The sequence below is a fragment of the Necator americanus genome, chromosome II, assembly GCF_031761385.1.
Source record: "Necator americanus strain Aroian chromosome II, whole genome shotgun sequence".
In the NCBI taxonomy this organism is placed as follows: Eukaryota; Metazoa; Nematoda; class Chromadorea; order Rhabditida; family Ancylostomatidae; genus Necator; species Necator americanus.
In genome coordinates this window covers 28,202,317-28,213,789 of record NC_087372.1, presented here as the reverse complement: position 1 = coordinate 28,213,789, position 11,473 = coordinate 28,202,317, and the positions used below count along the sequence as shown (strand labels likewise).

The following is an 11,473-nucleotide window of genomic DNA, read 5'->3' as shown; positions in this document are numbered from 1 at the left end:
ACACATTTTATCAAACACATTCTACCTTGCTCGTATTATTGTGTTGGATTTCGTTACTATGCTGCCGGTTGAGGTTTCTTTCTTTCTTGCAATTTATACATATGTATGTGCTGGGTTTGTTTGTCTTTTTTCTACTGCTGCTTCATCACAGTGACTGGAAGAATGATCAATCAGCGTATAACTGATGATAGACTTTCGCTCGTAATAAACCTCATCAAACTTATCCTGGTACGTCAAGTATGGTCACTCACCAGCTCATTTCATTACTGTCATTAATATGTTCATTAATATGTCTGCGGTGTTCTCACTATATTTTCACTGTCATCTCTGCTGGAACGACTTGTCAGCCTACCATCCTATCACCTCGTAGAAAGAAGTACGAAGGCAGCGTAATCTCATCTCATGAAGTAGTGCTCAAGTTCGGTCGGCATTCTCGTTCTTTCTTCTTCGGGGTAAGCGTCATTCAGACAGAACAACTTGTTTCTGTTATGCTGCTGCTAAGCAAACTTTCACAGGTCAAATATAGCGGAATTAAGCGATTGTAGGAGTCAGACGAAATGATTTTGTCTGGTTTTATTCCGGAAGGTGTCTCTTTTTGATGTTTTTCGTTGATCGGGGTTCCATATCCTTTGTTTTGTCTTTATGTTCACATTCAAAAAACTAGTTATCGCTATAACTAAGTTAAGAGTTAAGAGCTATTTTCTATCCGTGGTACTGAGTTGGTTACTTTGAATTTTCATATTACAATTATGCATCTTTCCATAAAAGAAAACACGTAAGCGTTGCGTAACCGTAATGGAGTAGTTTAAAGAGCCCATTTATGAAACATTGCTACTTTTCTCAGTTCGGAATTCCGGTGCAGCATTTGCACACTACATCATATGTAGTCATTCTAATAATTCAAAACTCACATTCCACTATAGAGTGGAGTTTGGCGATATGACAGAGAGCGATTCGAGGTCAAATTCGAAGTAAGACATTCGCAAATTTTCACGGATTGGTGGGAATAAAGGATACAGTGTCTGGCATCAATCAATCCGCTTGGAATGCGCCACCACGTTCACTTCAATTCAGAAACGTCTGAGGTTTACCAACGTGTAACTGGCCTAAACTGGACTTGCGCGGCTAGCCGATGCGTCATGTCAAAGAAAGGCTTGAAGAGCAGTAGGGCGAGTTCGAACCTCCGATCGATCGTGCAGGCTGCGGAGCCTCTAACCGCTACACTACACCCGCCCCCACAAGGTCAGAACAGCGTTTTGTAAGGCGAATGCATAAATATTTAGCTCAAAATATCATCAGCGCGATCAGATTTCGTCGAAAATACGTGCAATTATATCATACCTCTACGCTTCTGAGAGTGTAAAGGTTATCTTTGTGCTGTATCGAGGGACACGCAACTTGACCTGAAGGTAAATATCATTGACCTCTCTCCACAGTGCACGACAAGCTTCTTAAACCAATTTTGTTTCTCCTCAGTTTTTTTTTTCTCGCACAAATTCCGTCGTAGAGGAATACTGGTCACGTGCTGAATTTGCAAGAAAAGTACTACGACTGTGGATGATACTAATAGTGCACAACCACACAAAAAGGGACAGAAACTAAATCCCTCCGAACTAATATCTCAGGGGCACTTTAGAAACAAAACAAACAAAAGAAACTAATGAAAAAAGGATTTGCCGAGACTATCCAGTATTCATGAACTAATCTACGGAAAAGGAGTAAAATAAATAAAACAAAAAACAAGAAGAAAAGAGCTCCAAGGGTCTGTCTAGCACTATGGAGAGGGAATGCTCAGTGCATTCCTTAACCGGGACGCGTCGTGTCATCCTAGTGCAACACATTTTACGACTGGATACAGTAATGTGTTTTGGCTGTGAGTCAAACTCTTGTATAGTAGGGTCAAAACGACACGTACGCAATTGCGTACGCGGCTTCTTTCGAGGCGCTTCGGTGGAACGTAGTGGCTAGGAGCGTGGTGAAATCCTTGCTGGCATCACCCATCGCTGCAGTTAACGACGGGCCCACCTCGGTTCCAACTGCTGCCTCCACAGCGCCGTTTCGAGCGCGTACGCAAATGCACATCAACTACACTCGTGTTTCACGTCGTATTGACCCGACTATAGATGGAGGTTGGGGTAGTTCAAAGACCTTTAGAAGTGTTCTAAATGTTCAGATGTAGTATTTCTTCCAGCATCGCAGTGTTCAATTACACTAACGACGTGAAGACTTTGACAAGAAATACTCTCCTCATCTCATTGTTGGAAACGGTAAAAAGGGTCCCAGCGGATTCTCCACGAATGCCTCGGAGATATTACGTGTCCAGTGAATATGCCGGGGGAAACCATATCTTTACACACACACACCCTCTTATCGTCATTCCAATGTCATCGGGCGTGTGTAAAGAGGGTCCCGACGGATTTTCTAGCATACCTCAGCGAACCAATTAGCGATGGTGCGAATCTTAGGGAAATTCACCTTCGCTGCTATCTAAATAGATTACTCTGCTTACATACCGCCAATCAAACGCTACATCACTGGTTAAGATATGATTGACGAGGCGCTAAATTGTTCGGAAGAGTCAGACACATCCACTGTAATTTTCTGATGTGAGATGATCTGAGAATTCGTAACCGTACCAGAGTAAGAGAAATCGTCACGTGAAATACGAGAAAAAGATGCATCTATTAGTTTCAAATTACGTATATGAACATTTTTGTTTGGAGACAGGAAACATTTCAGCTTTAAAAAGCTTTTTTTCTTATTCTTATTTCTCTTATTACACAAAATGACATGTATTTTTAACTACATTGCTCTTTAATTTATTCAGTAATTTCGAAGAATTACACCATTCTTCTTTGCAAATTTCCATATAACCGTGTAGTTCTTTGCGTCTTTATGCCTAGAAGAGCGTCTAGGACGGTTATCTGAGTCTTTTTGAACTACTGGAGCGTGACTTCGTCGAGGTATATCCACATATCCGTCGGCATATCCAGAGGACACGTGATTTCATGGAGGCGTTCGCGGATCCCCCGGGAAACTTTTTTTAAACGTTCCCCAATGGCATCATTCATCGACAAAACCATACTGACGAAGCTGCATCTGAATGGAAAATGTTGTAATCCTCAATGTTTAAAGTAGCAAATTCAGACTTCCTCACACCACACATCTCACTAGATTTTCCAAGAATGCACAGATGTCCTGGCAAATATGTCAAAGAAAATCCTAAATACTGCTTGCGATTCTATTCCGAAAGGTAGGGCGTCATGTCAATGTTGGCTTTGCTGCCTCTTTACGTCGAGGTAGTACGGAAGAGAAGTACTGAAGCAGAACGGGAAGTCCTTAGATTTGTTGCAGCGCCTGTGCGCGGTTGACCGATAAAGACCTGTGAACACCTACGCTTCGTTTGAGGAAAGCTATGAATTGCTTGGCCTACATCTCAGGCGAGAGACGGGGAACGGGTAGACGAAATGAATCACTCTGCGATTTACCCCAGAACACTGTTAAACCTTCAGCGACACGTCGCATCATATGTCCACTGAAGTCTACTAGTGTTCCATGAACTGCTCTCGTAAGATATTTTCTGTACTTCTCGTTTCCCTGATTAACACTTGTCTTGTCTTAGGTCTAGGCTTAGGGTCCGAGAAGATAGAAGGACTGAACACTTTGCGACATATGGGGTGATCAAGTTTGTCATGAAACATCGTTAAAAGTTCTCCTTTTAAAAATTTTCTATCTCTGATAAATGTTGTTTCGTTCTCAGGAATTAAGCCATTCTAGAGATTCCTCCTATTTGCAAAAGTGTACCACTTCTTATCGGCCGAGATTGTTTTACGACCCGCCGTGTACACTAGGCTTATCACGTTTCTGCTCCACTCAGCATTTTCAACTATGATGTTTGAAATTGCGTTTCTCTGCATCTGGACAACAGTGTGTGCCTCCAACATCGACCCTTCTGGATATGTGGTGTTCTGCCCATGTATGGGTAAGTATTATGTTATATTAATTTGGCACTCTGTTTTTCTTGATCTTTCTAGAATTTCTTCAGGTGGAATTCTACCTAGCGTGCCTCAGTTCAGTCTACATTTCCTTTTCACCCATTTGTAGGTCGATTTGGCAACCAGGTCGACCAACTCCTTGGAGTAATGCAGTTCACTCACTACTTGGATAGGACATTGGTTTTGCCAAACTTCATAGAGTACCCGTATCCAAACACAGTATGTACATTCTTGAGGACGTGTTTCCTCCTTTACTTGATGAAGAAAGTCCTTATTTAGGCCATGGTACCATTCGAGAACATTTTCCAAGTATCTGAGATTAGAAAATACTTGAAGATTGTTGCTATGGTTGAGTTTACGCGTGATATTATGCCGAAACTGTGGCCCGCGGAAAATCGGACAGGTGAGTTTGGGCGGGTCAGCCAGTCATTTTGATATACCATTAAGCTTTCCTGCTTTTTCTTGGTTGCAAATAAGTGAATCATGTTAAGGATTCAATTATAGTTCTCCTTCTCCTCTTATAGCTCTGTGCTGGTCTCCACGAAAATCCTTTTATGATGAAAATGCTCCCGTTGGGTGTCATCCCAAAGAAGGGAATCCATTCGGTCCATATTGGGACAAAATCGGAGTTTCTTTTGCGAATGATGCGTACTTTGGTGACATACCTGGTGGCTATGATCTGACTGTGAAAGGATCGAAGTCTGGTTGGCAGCGAAGGTAAGCTTTAGAAAGGGGACAAAAGCTGGAGTTTTAAAAAATTATCACATTTAAAAACTTGAGTGCGAGTTGAATGAATGAACGATATGAAAGCGATGAGTGAATTGGTAATATTTTCCAGATTTTCCGCTCTGGATTTCCCAGTTCTTGCGTTCCCATCACCGCCCGCTCATTTTCCTTCACGGCCACCCACGTGGGAGTTACAAAGGTGTGGTCTGTTTCAAGTACTGTTCTAGCTAAAAAGGTGTTACCTTTTCAAGCTTATCAATTTTCTAATGCATTAAGAAGCTCAGTTCGTAAAACTCTTCTCTTGTTTTGCTTCATGATTTCATTTGAGTTTAACTTTGATGTCCTAGGTACCTCAAATGGAGCTCACGTATTACTGGTAAAGCGATCCAGTTCATTAAGGAGGAACTTACGCGCCCATATGTAGGCATACATCTAAGGAACGATAAAGACTGGGTGAAAAACACTATTTAGATCTTAATGCTGCGGATAGAATAGTTTTATTTTATAGGATCGTGTTTGCGAACACGTTAATTCTTCACCGGGACAGCAGTTTTTCGCTTCAATGCAGTGTGATGCCCAAGAGCATTATGACGGAACTTTGTCGAAAGAGATGTGTGCCCCATCAGCCACTACAATAATTGAGCAGGTCAGTGAAGAGATGTGCGCCATTAGGAATGATAGTGGACGCCTTATTAAATGCTTCTGATTTCGGCATAACACTGATATTTTGGCGTGAGGATTTCGTTGTTGCTTTACGAAATAATATGAGGAATTTTGCCTTAGCTACTATTTCACTTACCAAACAGTCACAGTTTTTAACACGTTTTCGTAATGCTGTTTTTGTGTCAAAACGACCTGAATCTCTATGAAGTCGTGTAAGCGGCTGCGATCGAAGCGGTGCGATGGAGCTTATCGGTTGGGATCGACGTGGGATCCTTGCCAGCACCACTCATCTCTCCCTAATAGGGCTAAAGATGGTCCTGCCATGATCTTGCGATATCGAGGCATATAAACTGAGTGAAATCCACACAGTTCTATCAAGAAATCCCCGAACAACTAAATCTCAGGACACCTCTTACATGGTTCTAACTAATGGGAAAACTAGACTAGGATCGGCGAGCAACACAATCGCTTGTTTTCTATCTCATTAACAGAGTTGAAGATCGCAAAAGGTACCACATGATTATTCCCTTAAAAGTTTTTCGACTACGTTCGAGAACTTTTCACGGGTTACAGTCAGCACAAAACGATCTAACCCCTGATGCCAGTGCGTAGTTCTGCTCGAAGTGTGAGACCTGCGCTCGATTCCACAATTTCATTGGAGCTAGCGATGATTCCATCGCGAGCTGTTCCGCAAAATACTAGGCCTTATTTATCGGGCTGTATTTGCTATTGTATTTTTAATCTCCATCCTACTAATAAACACATCTGTTTGCCATTTCAAATTATAGCGAATAACTGGGTGTTTGTATAAACTGATCTCTCAAACGTTGCTTTTAGTGCAGATCTTTGCTCATTCCGGAACACGTCGTAAAGTCAGTAAAACTTTGTTAAAACTCCTTTTCATCGAAAATATACATGAAATAGTCTTCTGGAATTTGAGAAGAGAATTATTCACTATTTCCAAGCTCTCGACAGTTCGGCATTCTCAGCTCTGTTGATTCAGCTTTGGTTGATTTTATCGAATCGAGTGTGAAAACGCTCATACCCTGTATTGTACATGAGAGATCTCAACATTATCAGTTTCTTCGTATGCTGCCTTTGGAGGGAATCGAGGAACGTTAATCTGAGAGGTTAATTACCTAATCAGTATAATCAATTGAATTTCAGGTAGTGGACACTGTTGGAAAAATTGGTGCACGATCAGTATTTGTGGCCAGCGATCGGGATCACATGATTGAAGCGATCAATGAGGCTTTGCTCGCTTACGATGTAGGTTTTACTGTGCTATAATATGATACTGCAAATGGTGCGGTATCTTACTAACTGTACAAACACGTCGGTCTGTCTCTATCTAATCGATTTGTTTCTATCCTGTACTTTTAAGAAACTTTATTTTAGTGTTCTACTTCCAATCACACATGATGCCTTTTTCTCAGAGCATAGTTCTTTGGAGTAGCTCGCAAATTTTTCCAAAATATTGAGAAGTTTCGTTACGATATATGCGATGCGCATTTATATTTTGTAGGATTTGCCTCACAAATTTCCTACACTTCGAAGATGTTGGAGCCTGTGCAAGGCTTCTAAATTTTTCAAATTCTGTCATTGCATCATCTCGTATTGTCTACAGTACGGCTCTTGTGCCTGTGCAAGAATACGTAAAGCCTTTATAGTTTCACCGATGACCAGTAGCTGATCGTAGGAACGAGTGATTCAGATCTCTTCTTCAGAGTGTCCAAAATATGGCAGGAGTTCGCATGAGGGGCATTCTTCCTTGCGACTTATTTTATTAGTACTAGCGTAGATCAAAAGGATTCCCAAAAATCTGCGAATTAGTGTTTCAGCTGCACCAATATTTTATCCAATTCAATTACCCTTTTAAAATCGTCCATGTCTCTGGATTTTAGCCTTATTAAAATTATATCCATCGTGCTTCTACCTTCTATGGAGACGTACAATAATATAGACGACTTTTCATTTTCAGGTGAAAGCCCATCGCTTGAATCCCGATGATCCCTTGGTCTCGTTGGCAATTCTCGGCAAAGCAGATCACTTTATCGGAAACTGCGTGTCCACCTTTTCGCACATTGTAAAGCGCGAGAGAGATACTAGAAAGCAGCCCTTACCAACGTCCTACTTCGGTATCAAAGACAAGAGCAAACGTATCGAATTATGACATCTTTTTTAGCTTCACTTAGAAGGTTGTGAAAATTGTACATCAGAATGTTTTTCTCTTAGAGTGGACATGTTTGACAGTTATCTGCTCTTTTTGTGATTTCTCTTCGGTCACTTATATTTTCTTAGATTCCTTCTTAGGTCGTTATTCTAGGATCAATTTCTCTCTCAAGTCTATGGCATCTAAGCATCGTTTATTGAATATCACTTACAAAAGAAGCGCAAGAGGGTAAAGTGGATGATGAAGTGATACCTATGTGGTTAGGAGGTTCTCTTAAAGAAAGCTAGTAGAGTACTAGAGAAGTACTTTGCTGGATTAGCTGGGGTAGTGTTTACAAACAGGGTTCCAAAAAGGCAATTACGTGCCTCCGGGGAAGCGTCAAAAAGTGAATGATAGGTAGAAGTTTCGCTTTAATGAGATCGCTGTTGATTTTTCATCTTCTCGTGACCATTCAAAAAACAGTAAAGAAACTTGGGAGCTACAGTTTAACGTCGTGCTCCATATTTTACTCTAATGATCCACCTTAATAGCCTTCACTTCTCTGGAAGTTTTGGGAGCAACTTTGATCTTAATTTTTGACTCGCTAACTGTTTTCAGAATTACAGAATGTATATCAGGGATTTGTGCCAAATATGTTATGTACGCTCATGAAACCTTTACTTAACGTCAAATTCGTTGAGACTTATTTGATCTGTCAAATATCACGTGGTTTTACTTGTATAACTTTGTTCTATAAGACCATGATAATGGTTGAAGTGATTGAAAGATGATTTTCGTAGTACTTTCCAAATAAAGCATTTTAATACTTCAGTGAAACAACATAGACATTGATGCAGTGGAGTAGAATCCCGAAAAGGTGAAAATACTTCAAAGAGAGAGAGCTTAGAGGTGGAGACCAGCAACAGGAGCAGGAAGGAGAGGTGAGCTCGACAGAAAATTGCCACTTCAGTTGCCGATGATAGTCTGAAAACGGAAAGACAGGTCTCTTTTTTCAGTTCAGGAGATGTTCGAGAAGTAAAAGATAATGGCAGAATAACAAATGCTGTCTGAGGAGGATCTTCTGCTCTACAAATCAATCTGTTTTGTAGCCCATTTAGTATCGTTGATTTTTTAAATTTTATTTTCTATTTTATGGATTTATTTTCTTTGCAAATAAAAATGAAGTGTTAAATGGACAAGACAGAACATTTTGGACACAAATTCTTCACACTTTTTCATTTTACACATTTTTTCTTTTTGCATTTAATACAGGTATCAGGACACTATCTTCTGGTGCTGCATGAAAACTTCTGAAAAACAGAATAGAACAAAAAACCTGGAAAAAGCAATATAAGTCATCAGAAACCTTATTGAATGATAGAAAAGTTAGTTCATGGGAATGAGTACATTATTGATCAATTTGTTGCGATTTTTTTTCTGTTTGAAACCACTAGGGTGAGGAATAACCCAAGTGTGTCTCTTTTTATCAAGGTGAAAAATACATCTAAAAATAAAAAAAAAAATACTTACAAAATGTTACACATCATTTGAAGAGAATTTTCTCTATCTACAAGACTGTCATTTCGATTTTTGGACTTTATTAACTGCAGTTGTTTGAGATCACTGTGGTGGAGTTCGAAGTGGACAAAATGGAGCATTTCTGACACTATTTGGTTCTGGGATTCAATCGAAATGATAATGCCGCTGAAGGTGACGTTGGTGTTGTGTGTGGAGAAGGCCCGATGCTTCAATTAACGTTTGTCGTTTGTCTTCGGGTTCCAAAGTTGTGAACTTTGACCTCGAAAGCGACCACGCACCTATCCACCAAATCGTTATCGTTGTTCTTCTGATCGTTTCCAGCAGCTCTATCCTATCCCTGAATAGTTTTTCAACGTTTTTTACTTTTTCCATATTTTGTACTCTTTTTTTACCTCGATACCCTACACTCACAACATATCCCACAAGCAGCTTCGGTGGCTTGTTCTAAGCCCTCGACTAGGTGAAAAAAACTGATGGTGCCGAACATATTCCGCTGTGTCAACTTAACATTTCATTTTAATGATTTGAAAAAAAAAATGAGAATCAGTAAAACTCCAAAATTACAAATCTTAAATCTTGCAGACTGAAGGATTCTTTACCGAATGATGTACAAGATTCTGGAAATAGTTTTTATTTCTATGTGCATTTTTTTCTTTCGCTTGAAAAAGAACGCTCATGACTTCTTCCTCATTCAAGTAAATAGTGAAAAAAAAACTATCGCGAGTAACCTCTGCACGCAATAGTTTTTCTTGACTGAGAAAGTTCTTAAATGAGAACTTCCGTTACAAATGAGAACAAAAAATACGCTTACTGAAAGACGGAGGAACATCCTGAATGGTGAAAAAAGATATTTTGCACAGTAAAGTAAGCTCTTATCGACTCATTAAACTGCTCGCGAGTGCTCACATTTTGCGTAATAATCCCACGTTTAGCTAGGTTCTGCAACGCTTACCGCATACGGAGCACGCATGCAGTGGTGCGCTCCACGAGGACTGGTGCGTAGCTTCTGTGAAGAAAACAAACCCAGCTCTCTGAATTCGAGGTGAGGAAAAAAAATTCTGAGAAGCGCTTAACGAAGTTCGTTAGCGACGTTTCATTTCTGAGTGGAAGGTGACATTACTTGATATGGCGGATGTTTGTAGGAAATAACGTCGCTGTGAGCATGTTTTCTCAAAATCAATTCTTGTGACCTTCATTGCTGAAATCACAATTTAACTCTGAGAGGAGTGGATTTCTGCGAGGATTTTCGTAAAATACATTAAATATGTATCTAATTCCATGTTTTGATTCTATGCACTTAACAATATCTTCAAATGGTCCGAATTCACCATAAAATGTGTTAACCAGTTTCTAGGATCCCATTCCCTCCAGTCGTTGAAAATCGAGTGTAGAGGGCTTATGAATCAGCACAAGCTTCTATTCCTCTGCAGAGAAAAAGTACACTAGTCACGTTCTTAACCATAATGAATTGATATCAGAATTGGATCAGAAAGAATATCAGAAAGATCATTAGATTTCGTCGGAAGACCTAGCCTCACTGTTTTTGTGTGAAGTTTTGTGTGAAGAAGCAGGATTCGCCAAGGTTATTTTTCATGTTTCTCAGCTTGTATTCCTCAAAAATCACCATTTCATCTTCTAAACAACTGTGATTACTCGTATGGGTTTTATGACCATTATTCTTATCAAAACTGATTTTAAAAACAGCTGTGACTGTATTTAATGGTGAACTACGACCTGATACCGGAATAAAAAATATATCTGTTTCGAAACATCCTAGGAGAAAAAAAAAACAGGAGAAACAGATTTCCAGAAGCTTCTGGGAGTGCATTGAAGAGTTGTTCAAGCAACTTGAGATGGCCGTGGACTCCTGAACTCCAAAAACGAAGATGACCACTTTCACTTCTAGTCGATAATCGAAACACAAAGCTCACCTAACTGATCAAAGAAGTTTTTAAGACAACTAAAAGGAGTTTCAGGAAAGGAAAACGACTACGTGCGAACCAGTGTAAGCGCTTAAAGCGACTTTTTCAAACGATATTCAAAATATCCTACGTACTCAAATATTCAACAACAGCATTTATGGCATAACAAACAACAGGCTGCGTGGCTTTGCTGTGTGTGCGTACGCAATTTGCATATTGTTGGACTCATTTCATGCAACAATACGGATTTACGACGTTTTCGTCAAACCAATGGCCTAAAAGTGTGCTTTTCAACTATTGAAGAAATACGAAGGAAAATAGTTGAACATTTACCCTCGGATAGCTCAAAAAAAACCTGCAGAAGTAATAAAAAAAATCAAACGGATGAGCAAAAATCATATAGCAAGCATGATAACTAGAACATATCGAATCACGTCACGTTGCCATATAGAACGCATCGAATACAACTGCTGAGT

The 11,473-nt window shown here is 39.9% G+C and overlaps 2 protein-coding genes across 5 annotated transcripts; one reads left to right on the top strand and one right to left on the bottom strand.

Annotated features, from left to right (window-relative positions):
• Positions 1–162: 162 nt before the first annotated feature.
• RB195_019733 (uncharacterized protein) lies at positions 163–8,607 on the top strand (the record flags this gene model as incomplete). Of its 3 annotated transcripts, none has more annotated exons than XM_064187728.1 (13): positions 163–228; positions 348–452; positions 3,778–3,982; positions 4,105–4,214; positions 4,275–4,398; positions 4,520–4,712; positions 4,834–4,920; positions 5,069–5,174; positions 5,230–5,367; positions 6,552–6,653; positions 7,366–7,451; positions 8,394–8,477; positions 8,553–8,607. In XM_064187728.1, the coding sequence occupies 13 exons, from the start codon at positions 163–165 to the stop codon at positions 8,605–8,607; spliced, it is 1,461 nt and encodes a 486-aa protein (XP_064043607.1). The 3 variants fall into 3 exon arrangements, with proteins under 3 accessions (XP_064043607.1, XP_064043609.1, XP_064043608.1); XM_064187727.1 differs by lacking the exons at positions 163–228; positions 348–452 and adding exons at positions 3,186–3,253; positions 3,623–3,677; XM_064187726.1 differs by lacking the exons at positions 348–452; positions 8,394–8,477; positions 8,553–8,607 and having other exon boundaries at positions 7,366–7,557.
• Positions 8,608–9,219: 612 nt separating this feature from the next.
• On the bottom strand, positions 9,220–11,396 carry RB195_019732 (uncharacterized protein; the record flags this gene model as incomplete). Of its 2 annotated transcripts, XM_064187724.1 has the most annotated exons (3): positions 9,220–9,412; positions 9,468–9,577; positions 11,331–11,396. In XM_064187724.1, the coding sequence occupies 3 exons, from the start codon at positions 11,394–11,396 to the stop codon at positions 9,220–9,222; spliced, it is 369 nt and encodes a 122-aa protein (XP_064043605.1). The 2 variants fall into 2 exon arrangements, with proteins under 2 accessions (XP_064043605.1, XP_064043606.1); XM_064187725.1 differs by lacking the exon at positions 11,331–11,396 and having other exon boundaries at positions 9,468–9,562.
• Between the last annotated feature and the right edge of the window lie 77 nt (positions 11,397–11,473).